The 16957-nt window shown below is 45.0% G+C and overlaps 2 protein-coding genes across 5 annotated transcripts in view; both read right to left on the bottom strand.

Annotated features, from left to right (window-relative positions):
- Positions 1-1308: 1308 nt before the first annotated feature.
- On the bottom strand, positions 1309-9951 carry LOC120835946 (interferon alpha-inducible protein 27-like protein 2B). The gene is made up of 3 exons (XM_029978314.2): positions 9799-9951; positions 3676-3715; positions 1309-1656 (listed from the first exon to the last, which is right to left on the bottom strand). The coding sequence occupies exons 2-3, from the start codon at positions 3713-3715 to the stop codon at positions 1382-1384; spliced, it is 315 nt and encodes a 104-aa protein (XP_029834174.2). The 5' UTR covers positions 9799-9951; the 3' UTR covers positions 1309-1381.
- Positions 9952-15473: 5522 nt separating this feature from the next.
- Positions 15474-16957, bottom strand: part of LOC115318596 — a 56100-nt gene continuing 54616 nt past the window's right edge. For all 4 annotated transcript variants that reach the window (XM_040223271.2, XM_040223272.2, XM_040223273.2 and 1 more), the window contains one exon: positions 15474-16751. In XM_040223271.2, the coding sequence (XP_040079205.1) occupies positions 16267-16751 (485 nt within the window). In that variant the 3' untranslated portion in view covers positions 15474-16266. The remainder of the gene's footprint in view (positions 16752-16957) is intronic.

The following is a 16957-nucleotide window of genomic DNA, read 5'->3' as shown; positions in this document are numbered from 1 at the left end:
TTAAGTTGATTTAATAATTCAATGAATATGGCATGATGTGTGTTAGCTTTCTTAGGCCTAAAACTATTTAAAAATATTTTATTTTATTATGATAATAAAATTACATAAGAAGCATTATATTGTAAGTCTTATTCCGATATCATAATAATTTTCTCGCATTTCGACTTAATTACACAAATGTTGAAATGTCCTACAGTAAAGACACTTTTCTCAAAGTTTAAAAAATGGCCGCCACAAAACAAACAAATATTTGGAAGAAATATTTTGTCCGAGAACTTATGGGGCAATTGACTACCACTGTGATTTTTTCGGTGAAGATCGGAGGAGGTCGAGCCACCTCGTCGTGCGGTTTGGCGTGGAATGACCCAGCTGTCAAAAAAACAATGCACCAATATGAACCCCAATGTGTTAAGTGCGCGCTCCCTATGCTCAAAACGAATTAAGTCAGGGTATGCGCGCGTGCTCGAGGATTCATTGTGCCAGCTCGCGCAGTAAAAAGAACTACCATAGCAACGTGCACACGCACATAGCTCTTCCCGAGGATTCGGGCGTGGCGTATGAGCTATTCTGAAATTCGGGTACTGTCTTCTTCCAGGTGTTCGGTTGCTTTTTTTCCAGAGTCGACGACACTCACGAGCACGAATGGATGCAAACGCTGGTTTAGTCACACGAACGCTCGCGCAACATCTCAACGCGCACCCCCATGTTTCACAGCACTGTCACAACGCCTCTTTGCACAATTACATTAGCAAGGAGACAAAAAGGATCTGAGTGGTACAGTGGCGTCCCAACCGACTGCTCCCTCACCCTAAAGATTGCTTTGTAATGGCGACCCCCTACATCGCTCTTCCTCCTCAACCTCCCTCCCTCCTTCGGCAGTCCCTGTCGCCCTGGAAGGAGGCACTGAGGCAGGGTGCAAGATAGACAGGTGGGGAAACGAGAGCCAAATGAGCGACCGGATTGTGTCCCCCTCGGTTTTCTCTTTGTCTGTGGCGCCGTTTATGTGGAGCACCGCGAACTCTCACTCCGGGTGGGCGACCGGCTAAACTGACAGAGATGGTTTCTCGTGGACTTTCAATGGAGGACTGTCGTGCTCTCGGTCTATTTTGCGCACTCGCCCATAGAGTTCCACGCAAATACGATTCCGACTTTTTTTCCTCTCGCCGCAACGCCGTCTGTCGCAAATCGTGGGTACCCGCAAGCAGAGGAGTACACAATCCGGTCACGGCGCTGCGGTAGGCTTCTATGGGTCGTTTCCCCACTTGTCTATCTTACACCCTGCACGGAAGCAAGACAGACACAAACGAATGGTGAGCAACACACAGAATGAGCGTGTTCTTCGAACGTCAAGCGCGTTCGGTGCCATGTACGGTGCCGTCCATCAGCAGTTGTCCGAATAGTTGTCCGCACAGCTGTCGGAGTCAGCCGCATAGCCGGCAACGGCGCCCGCCACCGTGGCCACGGCCGCCTTGGCTGCGATGGGGATGCCCGCGGCTCCCCAGCTCTGCAGGGTGGCGAAGGCGCCTCCCTTGACCACCACGCCGCCCATGAAGGACTGCGCCCAGGCGGCAACGGACCCGGCAGCCACGCCCGCAGCGCCGAAGCCCGCGGCGGACAAGACCGCAGGGGCTGCCAAGACCCCTCCGACGACGCCCACTGCAACCAACCACAAACACCTGACATCACGCACCTCGTAGGCCACAAGCAGCTGACATCACGCACCCCGTAGGCCGCACTTGCACTGCTCGTACAAAGACACAAGCTGCTCGCTGCAGGCATGTAATAATAATAAAATGTAATAATAATCGCTGTAATTTGTGTTTCGATTTACTTGGATTTCGAGTTAATTAGAAAACAAACGGCACGTTTACTTTAATTCAGCAAACGTCGTTTACTTGTTTCAATGTAAAAAAAAAAAAAATATGCCTAATTAGAAATATAGCTGAAACTGGACCATATAACTTCCCAGCGCACATCAGCTCGGAGCAGATGGACCGAAAGCTCGCGCTGCGGAACCCAGGATGCTGGGTTCAATACCCGCCCCTCCCCGTTTCGATCTGGATGAGCCTCGCACCGGCGTGCGGTCGTGTATCACTATGCGCTACTGTGTGAATCGGCCTTAGGAGTCTCAAGGTGGTGCTTTTTATATAATAGATGGTTGGCGACCTTTTATTAAAGGAGCGGTGCAACGATGTTCAATTGGGCTGTTTTTCACTTTACACGAGCTTACTGGCACTAGTGGGACTCAAGGATACTCGCACGCAACGCCACTGACCAAGAAACTCTTTTGTTGCGCAGTAATTTCGAGGACAAAACCGAGTGTTTCCATTCAATCTCTCCTTCGTAAAACCTGATGACGTAGTTGGGCGGTAGCAGAACCGCCCAGTGACGATATTTGAATGCGGCTCATAGATTGGACCCGAGCATTGCGTGAGCACTCGATTTGGGCTCGTGATAATCGATAACTCGACAGCCATTCGGGTAGTGGCCCGTGTCCAATCGCTGCAACGACGACAGTGAGCCGATCCATAAAAATGTCTGGAACTCAGCGCGTGACCTGTGCCTTGCCTACCCCAGCGCGTGGCTATGATCAGCACTGGCGGCATATAATCGGCTCCAGATCACGTGGCCGCTTGTCCTGGCTGCGAGTTGAAGGGGTGAACGCGGCTCGTTTTTCTTTATTTTTTTTTTCTGGGAATTCTATTGCGTGGAGTGAAAAACGAACCCGTGTTTCATAAGTGATTAACGTCAGGTGTCCCTTCTAAGCGGTATTTTCGCAGGCAAAGTACAAAAATTGTTGCATCGCCCCTTTAAAAGGGATCCCCATGGCTCAGTCGCTCTAGGACAACGTTTACAGAACCACGAGTTGTTTTAGCCGCGTAGTAAAGGCGCGATTGGGTTTTTATATTCTGCCTGATGCCACTGCTCTCTCAGATCGGAACACGTTATAATCAAATAAAGCCATGTGGTGCGGAAGCAGCACACCAGATGGTGCGCTAGACATTGCCCGACGTGTAAGGTGCCTATCGGCGACGTGCACGACCAAGAGCGTCGCTTTGGTCAACCTTCCATGCCGACTTGCCCAACGCTCACTCCGATGTCTTGCACGAGTATAGGTTGAATTCTATACTTGCATTAATGGAAATAAGGGGAATGTTCGTTTAAGACACGATGACTTCCACCGTGTTTTTTGCACACTCCGTCTAAATTGTCGCTGGGAAATCGATAATCCTGGTGGTGACGTGGCGGATAGGGACCATAAGATAGGAGCACCGAAACATCTCGTCGCCAATAGTCGGTGACAGGAACCCGGTGGACGGTGCGCCTCGAGCTTTCTGTCTTTTATAACACCTGGTCGCACGCGCAGCCAATGCACGATGGAAGGCAACAAGCGCGTGCTGGAGGAGGCGGACTACTAACTGGGTAATTAACTTGTCATTGAAATTCAGCCAGCAACACTGAAAATCTCCAGCAATGTGCGCCGAAAGCGATGGAGCACAAAGGTATACTCGTTTGTAATGCGTATAATTTCCAATCACACATGAACCTCGAAAACAGAGAATTACAATTTCCACAATAATCTAAGAGTATAGGCAGCGATTTTCAAGATCCCAATTTCTGCAGCTCATGATGCAACAAATCTGATGTCAAAAGCATTAAAAATAAATCGCTTACCTGCAACTGCACCCAGCTTCATAGCATCCTCAGCGTCCATCTACGAGTGAAGCAAATCATAGTGTGACGTGATTTATTTGAAAAATTACTGCATCCTTTATGGTCTCTATTCGGGTACATCGCAGCAAAAAGGAGAGAGACGTAACAATTGTCACGTGATTCACAGCGAACACTGCGGGTTCCATGCAAAAAGAACGAATGAACATTTAATATATGAATGCATTAGTACAAATCAGAATAGAAAGAATTTCGAAACCTACGCTATACTGTATCAGATGGAAGTTAGGTTATTTGTTTTCGACGGTCTGTGAAAGAAAATATTAATTGCATATTAATACGACCGACGATACACGGCCCAAGTGGTTGAGTCGCGACGGTACTCTGTTACGAGAGAAAGTCGACATTCTTTATGAAGCCAAGTCACTCACTTTTCTATAACGAGAAGATAGTTACGAAGCTCTTGATATAACAGATATTACGAAGCAGACATAAACGAAACATTTTAACACCAGCATATTCAGAAGGACACATGGGTGTTCAGTAGTGATCGTCAAGGGAAAATATGCTTTAAATAAACTCAAGATGGCTAATAAATGTGGACTGTCGCTTCATATTCCCATTTTGGTCGAACAGAGATTTCGTAGGCCATATTTTGTGGAGTGGACGCTGCACTTTTGTAGTGTTCTTTTAATGCGCCCAAGGGTGCGTGAAGCTTTCGCCCTTTCAATGTGATTATATCATATCAATATGACACCCGCTGATATGTAATGAAATAATTGTGAGAGTTGGGAAGTACTTTAAGTACATTGTAATTAAAGTACCATTTTAAGAAGCTTTAGAATACTTGTACTTTACTTGAAGTACATTCTCCGAATATGTGCTTCTACTTTACTTGAAGTACATTCTTTAAGTATGTGCTTCTACTTAAAGTATTTTTTTTTCTTGTACTTTCCAAGGAAAGTGCAACTCCAGACTTCGAAGTACATTCCCCAAATTTGATCTTGTTTAATTTGCATCACAAAATGATGCTTTATGAACCCTGGAGCCACTTGACTATATCCAATATTTGCCTCAACTTCCGAAAATAACTGACGCACCCCCGATTATCCCTAGAGCAATGATTACCAGTTTTTCCTTTTTAACTAAAATTAACTGCTGTGCTAGTTGGGCAAAATCTGTCACAACTTGAAAAACAAAATCTCTCGCAACTTGATACAGATGGCCTCTAAATATGGGTTTCAGGTGGTACTATCAGTACCTGATAAACCAAAAAAAGAAAGAACGGTGTACAAGGATACACTCTTAAAAGGAACGACAAGAACAATAGCTTTGATTATAATGCAATTACATGCAAAGGTGCAAGCGGGCTGGACAAGAATGATGAAAATAAACCCTGGAGAAGGGGAACAAGAGGGACATCATAAGAACAATAGCACTCAGTCCAGCACGCACATAAATATGCTGCAGTGTCGAAACCGAGTACGAAATACCGTGCACTTGTGGGAGAGTATACGTTGGTCAATCTGGCCGCTGCCTTAATGCAAGACTACGAGAGCATGACTTCTCTCTACGTTCACCGCCATCAGGTCACATAGCCATTCACGTCAGAGACAGTAAATGTACTCCTCTATTTGATGAAACAAAACTTCTCAATCGCTTTCGGCGCAAGAGAGCCAGAGAAATTTATGAGGCAAAATTCATAATAGAAAAAGGAGACACGTGCGTTCCTCCCCCCCTCCCCGCCACACTATTTTTCAATTTAGTGTTATGATTTTACTTTTTTAACATTAAAAAAATTGTGAATGCATTCAGCATTTCATTTTCGTCTTTCTATTTTCATGGATTAAGCGGTCAGTTGATAGAAAGCACTTGTCCTGCCCGTACCTTTGTCTTGTCCTTTGCGCTTTTGTATTTAAGATGTTAAAAAATGAAAGGGGAAGTATGAAAGAGTGTGTTAAAAAGTGATTGTACTTTAAAAGTGCATTGTATTTATAGTACTTTACTTCACGTATATGGCGCCCAGTGTACCTACTACTTTGCTTGAAGTACATAACCTCTCATTTGCTTTGTATACCTTACTTTAAGTATTTTTAGATGTACCTTACTCAACACTGGCTGAGTGTTAGTTACGCCAGCGAGAAGTTAGTCAGCCTCAGCGTATGTCTGCGCTGTAGATCAGACACAGTGTGAAGTACAACACCCTGGTGTTTTCAACGTGCGCTAGTGATACTTGTGGCGGTCGTCGTCAGTGACATCCAGAACAACAACCAGGACGGCAATGAGAATTAGCCGCGTCGCAACTCCATCCTCAGGTACGAGACGGCACCATTTCGCCCGCTTCGCGCGACCCTGCACAGCTATCGCTTTTACTTTTTGCACGTTGTGGGCGAAGAATACGACTTTATATCGTACCAATCGAGATTTCTAATGTAGGTGCAGAAACCTCAATTGGATCAATATTAATGTCGATCGAACCTATAGATATTGCTATTCATGCAGTATCCAATAGAAATGTATATTGGGCCTATTGAGATCACTACACTGGTCGAATAGGAATGTCTATTGGTCGTATAGATACTTTTATTTGACCGATAGAAAATTCAATTAGCCAAACTGAAAGCTCTATTGGTCCAGTAAGAACTTCTGTTCGCCTCATATACGTATATAGGAACTCTTATCCTATCCGAGGGTGTGCTCGATTGAAATTTAATTCCAGCACACCTGCGGGTGAGACTGAAATGACTGCACAATAACCATCTTTTACTTTCGTGTTTCAGAAGACGTGACGGTACAGAGAAATGCTTCCGAGTGTGTACCGCCACGCGATGCGCTATACGATACATGGATCTACTTTCCCCTTCCTCTGCCTGGAATGCAGTTTTGGGAAGTACTTTAACTATAGGTTGTACTACATGAAGTAGGTTTACAAAACCTGTACCTTACTATACTCCATTTCACCTTATGTTGTACCGCAGAGAAGGCTAGAAGCACGAGCTCATAGCGTTGGAAGCTGCTCTTGAGCTTGTGCTGCCGAGAAGTGCCCTAGAGCAAAGAGCTATCGCTTGTAGCCTTTCCTGCGGTACATCATAAGGTGAAACAGAGTATAGCACATTATATCTAGCTATGTACGTGTACTTTACTCAAAGTATTCTTTTCTGGTACTTTCCGAGCAAAGTGCAACTTCCCACTTCAAATTTGGTATCGTTAGATTTTGATAACAAAATGATGCTTTGTCAACAAATAAGTGCCTTATAGGTTATAAGGGTGTCATGTTTTCGGAAAAATCCGAAGAACACTCGCCGGTAAATTTTTTGTCAATCCCGATTTATCCGAAAAACGTAACATTTCAAAATCGCGACGAAAAAAAAGACGGTAAAAGAAGTTTGGTTCGAGTGGTCCCGAGAAGAGGCTACTCCAGTTTTCTTTCAGGACTCGGACAATTGACCAAAGGGGGTTATTGTTTGTCTCGACAAGGTTTATTCAGGAAACGGATCATTGTACTTATGGGTCGCAATAAAGGACACTGTTCCGATTTCTGGGCGGGGTGTAGTAATGGAATGGGAAGAAAATGAGCTCTCCAGCGCCTACGTCCAATAGCTAGGTGATTTTAAAGTATTGCCAATTATGGAAGCGACAATTACCTGCAAGTTTTGCCATGGGACAGTTGGTATTGCCAATGGCAAAGGCGCTAAGCAATGGCAACGGCAGAAACAAGGGCGCAATTAACTGAAGAAATAACTTTTGATGCAAGCGCGGTCTTTGAATCCAACACACGTTTACACCTGGATATATATATATATATAGACAGAGAGAGAGAGATTTTTAATCACTGTCAAATTAAGCTTTGAATTTCGGAGAATTAGGAATCTAACAAAAATGAACTGATATAAACTCCGAATTTTCATCAAAAAATAAACTTCGAAAAACGCCCTTAGATTTTGACGAAAAAATGATCTCCCGAAAGCATGCAACCGTAGTTATAAGTTGTGTTCGTCAGCGAGAGTAAAACAACTACTCTGTGGCCACTTGGCTTTATCAAATATTTGCGGCTATTTCCGAAAATAACCGATACACCGCCGATTACCCCTGGGTCAATGCACGTGGCTTTGGCGAATGACGAAGTTGCCTTTATCACAAAATTCCGCAAATTAGTTTAAATGTTTGCAGGCGTACCTCAAGGGGGTTGATTATCTTTTATCTATCTGGCTTCTTTTATGTCTTCCTTTTTGTTCCTTGCAGGGATAAACTTCAGTTGCCAGGCAGCGTTGTGCTCGTTCACTTCTCGTTCTTGTCCCTCGTGTATTTTGCGCTTTCTCAAGTTTTCATGATGCACCAACTTCGTGCCTTGTCTCAATGCAGACCAGATTAAAAAGATACCAGTTTAAAAAGAAAACGACGCTGGGAATGAAAGAGCATAATGAGATTATCTTAAAAAGTACTTGTACTTTACTGTGAAAGTATAATGTAAACTTTACTGAAGTACATTGCGCCCAATGTACTTGAAGTACACTACCTCTAATTTAATTTGTACTTTACTTCAAGTATTTTTTTTTTATGTACTTTACTCTACAATGCTGGAACGACAGTCGTTTCGAGGCGTTTTCTTCACGTGTCCAGCGCAGCTTGAGTCCGAAGAGCGATGTAAGCGATATGCCCAGGAAATATACATTTCCAGCCGTTATTCAGATCAGTATATTTACGATGAATTATGTTTGTACGCCTAGCAGTCTTCCCGCGAAACTTTTGTAAACTGTGAACCATAAAATTTCTCATAACAGAAACAAAAATGGCACTTACGACGGAAATGTTGTCGACCTCAACAATTCCGACTATAAAACTTATACGTACGCAAAATAAACGCGCTTTTATTTTTTTATTTTTTTTTGGGGGGGGGGGGGGGGGGGGGGGCGGGGAAGGGGGGGAAGGGAGGGAGGGGGGTTAGTTTGAAGGCAGAAAATATTTTGAGTTCTTTTTTGAGGACTCTTGTCCCCTCAGAAACCTGCACGTGCCCTGCGATTGCGTAATCCATAGGACTGCATTCTGATCACTAGGGGTCCATATCACATGAGCGAATGACGTGTTAGCGAACAACGACATTTGAGCGAATAACGGGGGCGCGTGTTAAGCCAACCTCCCGCCCTGCGCTTACGCCGCTTCGCGGCGACAGTCTGCGGCGGCTCACTACAAAAATGTGAACCCACTTGGCCCACCCGGAAACGCCGCTTTACGGCGGCCGACTATTCGCTAAAGTGTCATTCGGTGAAACGCAGGTGTTCGCTAAACAGTCATTTAATCAAATTAGTGCCTCTTATCGCCAGCGCGTCATCTAATATACTAGTCCATCGGTGACCCCCGTGCTGTACTGGACAGGGTCACGGGAAAAAGATCTAACTATGGCGGAGTCCTGTCTCGCAATCCGTATCGACTGAGGGATCGGAGGCCGAGTGGGCTAGCGCACACCTGGGGCCCTAAACTCGTCAAACACAAAGTTGGAGCCGAAAGTTCGCGGAGCGCGCCGATTGGACGTCGGCGACAAAAGTGCAAGTCATTGTCGCGATTATCCAATCGGTGCGCTCCGTCAACTTCGGCCCCAACTTTGCGTTTGACGAGTTTAGAGCCCCAGCTCGGAGCTCGTGGAGCGAAAGATCGCGCTGCAGAACCCAGGGATCCTAGGTGCAACAACACCCCTGCCCGTTTCGATCTGGATGAGCATCGCACCGGCGTGCGTGCGGTCGTGTATCACTACTGCGTGGTGCACGTCAAAGACCCCAGGCTAGCGGTTGTACTGCACTGGCTAAATTGCTCATCTACAGCTGAGAGTCGCCTTTTTGAGCCAGATTAACTTCAGGACAGGCGGTATAAACATACAACACACAATCCGTTTCGATTCCGAAACTATGCAGGACTGTCACGAGGAAATCTAGGCCCGGTTCGTTCACCAAAGTTACACTCGCAATGATGCAGCCTTTTAAATTACGGTAACGTAAAAAATAATAATAAATAAAAAATCTTGGTAACGTTAAATATGCGCGAGTTTTTGCTGTTTGAACACGCGTCGTGCAATACGGAAGGAACATGCGCGAGATAAATTTCAAAAGATACGAAGCATCAAATTACGCTTACCCTTCTTTAAATTGCCTGGGGGGCGGACACCTACGAGCGAACACTGTTGCAGAGTAGAAGTGAGCAGCTAAACAATACCAATTTCTGACTGAAAGCGACAACCGCCGCCTTCCTCCACGTATCTCAGCGACTCGGCGGGGCTGGCGGGGCTGCGAGTCTCTTAAACTCCCTAGAGGGAATTTAGAAGCCGCCAGCCGGTACTGGCACGGCGGGCACGGAAACTCGCCAGTCGCCCAAAATGTACCCAGATGTCCCTAGGGCCTAGAGTGTCCTTCGCTTTTGCATATTTGTAAGCTTCAAAACACGGGGTGTTTCGCCATCTTTGAAATGAGATAGTTGGTTCATAATTTCCAAAATGTATCCTAAAAACAACACACGGTCGGGCGCTCGCCCGGGTTGTTCGTGTCCTCTTCAAAATAAAACTACGCATTGCTTCAGGGAAAAAAAAACAACACAAAAACACGAAGTGATATATTGGCCTCTACCAAAGGGCCCATTCAGGAAGTTAATAATGTTCGCGATCATTGCTTAGTTAATTATTAGTTATACATATAACTTTGAAAAAAAAAAAGCTTTAGCTGAACTTGTTGGTTATTTTCAAGTTTACATTCGTCCATTGCTCAAACTCATTGAGCTTACTTCACTAGCAAGTTTTTTTTTCGGACTGGGAGGGGGAAAGGGGGGGGGGGGGGGTTAGGGAGGGATTAAAGTGGTAGGGATTAAAAGGCCTGCACGGGTCCGTCCGGCCCGCGGGTCGGGGTCGGGCTTCACGGCTACATTCATGAAGGGCCCGAGACGGGCACGGACCTTGCATTCGTGTCTACAAGGCCAGCCGAAACTAGACAAACCGGCCGTCACTTTTTTTTTTTTTTTTTTTTGTTCAGCAGCAAAGTGTTTGGAAGTTTGTTCGGGGGGTTGCGGGAGGGAATACGGTGGGGGAGGTTCGAATGCTGAAAGCACGTGTATGTGTGTTTGTACGGCTCGGTTTCACCTTATTCTCCCAGAGCACCAGCGCCGCGACATTCATTTTCGCCGCCGGCGACGCCGCCGTCGTACAGTCGTTTCTCCCCGTGAACGCGCACACATACGGGACTACACACTGCGTACCCTCACTGGCGAAGAACATCTGTACGTGCGAGTGCCTGCATCCACAATGTGGGCGAAGAGCTTCCCCTCAGGGGTGCTTTTCATAAACAATTCTTCGCAGACCACTGCCAGAGACGGCAATATATATACATTTTTTTCGGTTGTACACAGCGGGAGTGGACAATTCAGATACTTGCCAGTGTTCTGTCCGACCGCAGGAGGCTGATGCGTCAGCAGTGGACAGCAGCTTTAGGATATTTGTGCTAGGTCACGCTATCGCCTTCGAATGAGTTGTAAGGTTCAATGCCGTACCTTGAGTAACATGAGGCAGAAGTCCGTGACAAGTCAAGAGTTCAGGGAAAACTCCTCCCACCCCCTTTCCACTTTAGCAGAACAAACACCGGAGAGGGGTCGCCTCCTCTCCAGCGTTCTCTGCTAAAGTGGAAAGGGATGGAAGGAGTTTCCCCTTAATTCACAACCTGTCACTGACTAAGGTAGGTTATAGAAAAATACACTTACCCTCTGATGCAAGGGAGGAGTGTGTGGATAGGGTAATCCTTCGAATTGGACGGCGGTTAGCACAACCTGTACGTGCTTTGCACCCGACGTCATCCCGTTATGTCTCCGGCCACCCCCAAAGAGGGGAAGGAGGAACTCCCCTCTCACCGGGACACTTTTTTGTGCGTCCCGGACGTCCCTATTATCTCTGGAAGATTAATCCGTCCCTCAGTTGGCACAAAAGCGACTTCCCCCCCTCTCTCTCTTCTGTGGTGGTGCGGCATGAATGATGCGACGTCTGTGCAAAGCATATATGATCTGCGCTTCTAACTTCAGCAGCTCCTCTAACATCGTCCAACAGTAGTAGCATAGTATTAGCTTGAATGAGATTCATAACAGCCTTTGACTCCCAAGCTTTAATTACACGAGACGTTCAACTAATCTGTTCCACAATTTATTGCGATACATTTAATGAAAAATTTCAAGGCGGCCATGCCACCTTGCCATAACTTAACCCGCTAAATTTAGCTGAAAAATTTCCCCGCTAAATTTAGTGGGATAGCGGCTAAATTTCACCGATAAATTTAGCGGGAGAAGGAAGTGGAGGGGTACGGAGGGGCATACCCTCCCAAGAGCTGCGCTCTAATTTCGCATTACAGGAGTTTGTAAACGTCTTTCACTTTTTTTTTTTTCCATTCGTACAAATGTCAGGAAATAGCTTCAAAATGGCGCTTGACGAGTCCCCAGGCCCATAGCAATGGAGGCAAAACCAACATGTACAAAATATACACTCGAGTCAAAGTAAGAGTAAAAAATCGCCAATGGAGCCAGAAACACATGAATTTGTTATTATTGTACCCTTTGACTCTCAGGATACAGTGGGGGAAGCTGATTCCAAGAATCAGTTAAATTGCATCACCGACAATACAAGCTTGCAAATAAGTAAAAAAAAAAAAAAAAGATTACTGTTGCCAACTCAAAAACCCGAAATAGGAATCTTCAAAAACTTGAATTTCAGGTGCAGGGCTAGAGTGGCTTTTTAACGTTGCACAACTCCATTAAAAAAAAAAAAAAAAATGTACAAGGTTATGTTGGTTTGGATCGCTTGCATGCTCATAAGGATGTCAGTGATGCGATTGGTCCGAATCATTTTAGAGCACCTTGTGGAGAGGCAAACCTTTGGAGCATAAGCACACCTTTCACAGCAGTGCTATTCAGTGCGAAAATCATGTTAAGATTTATGTGTTTATGTCTACATCGCGTTCCTGCTTCTGTGCAACCTTTTGATGACAACAGCATAGATGCTGAAAGATGAAGGGCAGTAGGAACTGCTGCGAATGGTTATTTTTGGTACGAAATGAAACATAAACCAAATCCAATGGTGGAACTGACAAGCGGTGAACTGGAGCAGCTCTCGTAGCAGGGAAAAAAACGGGTTTTGGAGCAGAAATACCCACTTTTGGAGCAGACAATTTTGAGCTTTCATGTCAGATAATTTATTATACCTACAGGGGACCTGGCCTCTACAGATATTTAATTATTGAACAATCATACGCCGAAGATTTGTAGATGTCTCGATTAACCCAGTTAGGAGCATCGATGGCGTTTCGGTCTGTGTTTGACGTGAACAGATGTTTTGGGGTACTTTGTAGGGTTTTGCATCACGGTGACGTAATTGTCGCGAGTTCGACATCAAACGGACACTTTTGTGTTGAATGTGTCTCCCACTGCCCTTGCTCGTATTCAACCTGCTGCTATTCATAGAGCAGCTAAGTGAAGCACATAGCAACTCGAACCGATCAGGAGTAGCGCTAGCTATACATGGCTTGCATTGACGTCACATCAGCCGCCATTGCTCCGTACCGTTCTCCTGTGCCCGTAAATTCTGCAGCCTACATTTGACACCATTGAATTTGTTTTTCTGGTCAAGACTTGCCGAGAAGAGCAGATTCGATGGTGCCAAATGTATGCCGCAAAAGGCTCCGTACAGGAACCTGGCACGGAGCAATGGCGGCTGGTACAGTGCCATATGACGTCACGTGCAAGGCATGTATTCATTGCGATCGATGGGAGAACCGTTCGCACAAAAACGGATAACTCTTCGTTAGGCTTGTGCAAATAATGAATTTTGGTTTCGAAGCAAATTCAATGCGAATACTAGTTATGGCCGATTGTTTTCAATCGAATATTGAAGAGTTGTTGCACTTTTCTCCGCGCCTTTTACTACTTTTACTAGGTTGCCAACTCATGAGCTGTTAAATTTAATCTATCTATATTTATGGACTATAGCCTCAGAAAGTCCAGTACCTTCATTGGGATGGCAAGGAAACTACAGCTGACATAAAATTATACCCATAAAGGAGCCCAGCCATTGAGGGGTTTTATAAATTTTCTAGCTATATCGAAATATTTTTTCTCTTCTGAATAAACAAAAACAACAAAGAAACAAACAATGATCACAGGTTTTTAGAATGTAACACCTTTGCATAATAGCCAGTTAAATTTTAAAGATTTTACTGCATTGTAATAACAATGAAAGTCCTTTTTTTATTTTTTTATTAATAAATCAGGCGCGCGCGTGCATAATACTAGTTTGAAGGTGTGTTTTTCGCCGAAAAAATTTTTTTTTAAACAGTCTGGTTAGGACATGCATGTTGAAAAATAAATTTTACGCGTATATATATATATATATATATATATATGAACGAATATGTGCAGATGAATGAACCGTACTTAATCCAATGAATTAAAGAATCCAAGTTTTCAGGAACCCGCCGAAAGCCAAAAAACGGCGGAGCCAGGATATGAACTCTGGGCCTCCCAATGTCCGGTCGGGTGTGCTAACCACTACACTACTCCACCTTGGCTTTCTGGCGTTTCCTATCTGTCTTATTAATGCACAAGAAAGGAAATGTATCCAATCGGAGGTGTTCTGGAAACACACGCCGCCGCGTGTGTATATATGTATATATATATATATATGTATAGCAATATTGACGGCGAGATATATTTCAAATTCTGCGCGCAAAGTCCATGAAGTCACGGAATGGTCACTCGCTCCAATGAAGCCTTTCGCTCTTTCCACTTCAACGTGAATCCGATCCAGCTCTCCTCCACGCGCCCGAAATGCCGAGAAAACAAGTGGAAAGGAGGTGACTAACGACTAAATCGCATCTCGCGCCGTCAATATTGCCTTAAAAAAAAAAAAAAATCGCGTAAAACAAATTTTTTGATACGCGTGTCCCGACCACCGTGGTCTCAACCAAACAGCAAAAAAAAAAAAAAAAATCATTTTTGGTTTTTTTTTTTTAGGCGCGCGGCTGCAGTGCGGCGAAGCGAGTTGCGAGATCGCCGTGTCCGCTCCGCGGGTATTGCTACTCCGCAGTGCACCCGTGCTTGAGGAGAAGGGCACTCAAGGGGGATATCCCGCCGCGATCCACACTTGGGGAAAATATGAACATCGCAGTTCATTTGGAAGCGAATATCAAATAACGTATTATTTGAAACCACTATGAGATAACTCGAACATTCACGCAGCCCTACTCTTCAGACATAGTACTTAGGCATAAGAAAAAAACTGCACTTTTTTCATTTTCAGCGGCACCGCCAACAATGTCACGTGCAAGACACTTCCAGTTTCCTTTTCGGGAACAGCTAGCTCCCTTTCGGCGCGGACATGGCGGAAATTGTGAAATACAACATTTGGAGCAGCATGTAGCAACTTATTTGTTCTGGCACAATTGGCGCAGCAGTTGCACCACTGCAAATAGTATAATACACTGAAAATATTCTAGAATATAGTCAAGTCCGGCTTCAGGGCGCTGCCATCTTGTTCGGCTGGGGTGCGCTTGGACGCGTCATAATCCGATTACGAAGCCTTGCTAAGGCGTCGTAATCGGATTATTGCCGCGCCCAAGCGCTCCCCACTGAGCAAGATGACGGCGCCCTGAGACCGGACTTGCAAATGTGTATTGATTTTCTATCAAGTTCTGATGTTGTAATAAAACTACAGTTCTTAATTTAGATAACATACAAAGCATTTGTCACTTGATTATGAACACCAATGAAAAGCAGAATAAGAAAAATCGGCATGTAAATAAAATGACGCTTTATTAAAAAAATCTTGCCAAACACGTTTAGGTTTTCCCAGGTTTGCATTTACTGCTCCAGCTAATTTATTTTTTATTTCTTGTATTCACTGTGCCACCATACAGATAGCTAAACGAGAATTGACATAAAAAATCAGCCTACAGAGCAGTACACCAAAGTTCTCTCGTGAATATTCAAGTATCCTTGATGAATCTTTAATGTGAAAAAAAAAAGAATGTCCGAATATCATTATCACAAATACCATGGTCGGCGACTGTTAAAGTGGAAGCACCTCCCACATCTTTGCACTTTGCAGAGCGAACGCTGGAGGAAGTCACCTCCACAATGCAGTGTTTGCCCTGCAAACGTGGAAAGAGCTGGGAAGAGTTTCCTTTGATCTCTTAACCTGTCATCGACTATAGTCTCTCAAAGGTTGGAATTCAGAAAACACGGGGGAATCTCCCATGTTTTTTTAATTCTTGCGCATAGTTCAAATTTATACATTCATGCACAAATCAGTAGAAAGCATGCTTCAAGGTTTGCCACAAATATCTCAATGGCGTCGCAAGCGTTACACCCACCGACTATTTTGCTGAGAGTAAGCAAAGATGGCAACAAACTCGAGAGCATTTTAGACCGCCAAAAAAAAAATACCAATATTACTTGAAAACTGCTACAAATCCTGCCACCGACGAACTGGCGATTTCTCCCACTAGAGAACTCAGAAAACCGCTAAATCTAGCGGGAAAACCGTTGAATTCACAACACTGAAAATAACCAGTTCCTTCACAGTCCTCACTGCCCTTGCAAGCTTGCTGTCTTAATTGCTTCACCGCCTTCGCCAGCTTCACTGCATTTGCATGTTTCACTGTGTTTGCAAGTTTCATTGCATTTGCAGGTTTCACTGTGTTTGCAAGTTTCATTGCATTTGCAAGCTCCCCTGCATTTGCTAGTTCCAGTGCACTTGCAAGCTTCACAGCATTTGCAAGCTTTGCTGCATTTGCAAACTTTGCATGTCTGCTTCTTTTTGTCTTTCATCAGGAGGGTCGCCGTTCCCAGTCCCGTGGCACCGCCACAGGCAGTGAAGAGCGACTGGAAAGCTGCCGGGATGCCTACAGCGCCCCAGCTTTGCATAGTGGCGAACAGGCTTCCCTTCACGATCACGCCACCCATCAATGATTGGATCGAGGCGGCCGCTGATCCCGCCGTCACGCCGCCGGGACCAAAACCAAAACCGAGGAGCCCAAGGCCTGGCACGGCGAGCCCAGCGATTACGCCACCTGCGCAATACAGGAGTACAGGTACAGAAGAGCGGGTGCTTCATTTCGTACATAAGGTGGCTAAGTTCATAAGGAGTTGACAATTCTTTTTCCTTTCAACGAATCTGGATGAAAGTTCATCCCCCTCTTCAGTTGAACTGGACCAACTCGTAGGGAGGAAAGAGATCAGGAAAAACCACATGCATGGTTTTCCCCTGACCCATATA

The sequence above is a fragment of the Ixodes scapularis genome, unplaced genomic scaffold (genome assembly GCF_016920785.2).
Source record: "Ixodes scapularis isolate PalLabHiFi unplaced genomic scaffold, ASM1692078v2 PGA_scaffold0__279_contigs__length_252992795, whole genome shotgun sequence".
NCBI classification, from domain to species: Eukaryota; Metazoa; Arthropoda; class Arachnida; order Ixodida; family Ixodidae; genus Ixodes; species Ixodes scapularis.
Note: the sequence above shows the minus strand (reverse complement) of the source record. Positions and strands in the feature narration are given on the sequence as shown.

Coding starts and splice junctions, on each gene's coding strand:
- LOC120835946 (XM_029978314.2), bottom strand. CDS start 3,715: ATGGACGCTGAGGATGCTATGAAGCTGGGTGCAGTTGCAG. Junction 1,657..3,675: donor GAAGCTGGGTGCAGTTGCAG/GTAAGCGATTTA, acceptor GGTTGGTTGCAG/TGGGCGTCGTCGGAGGGGTC.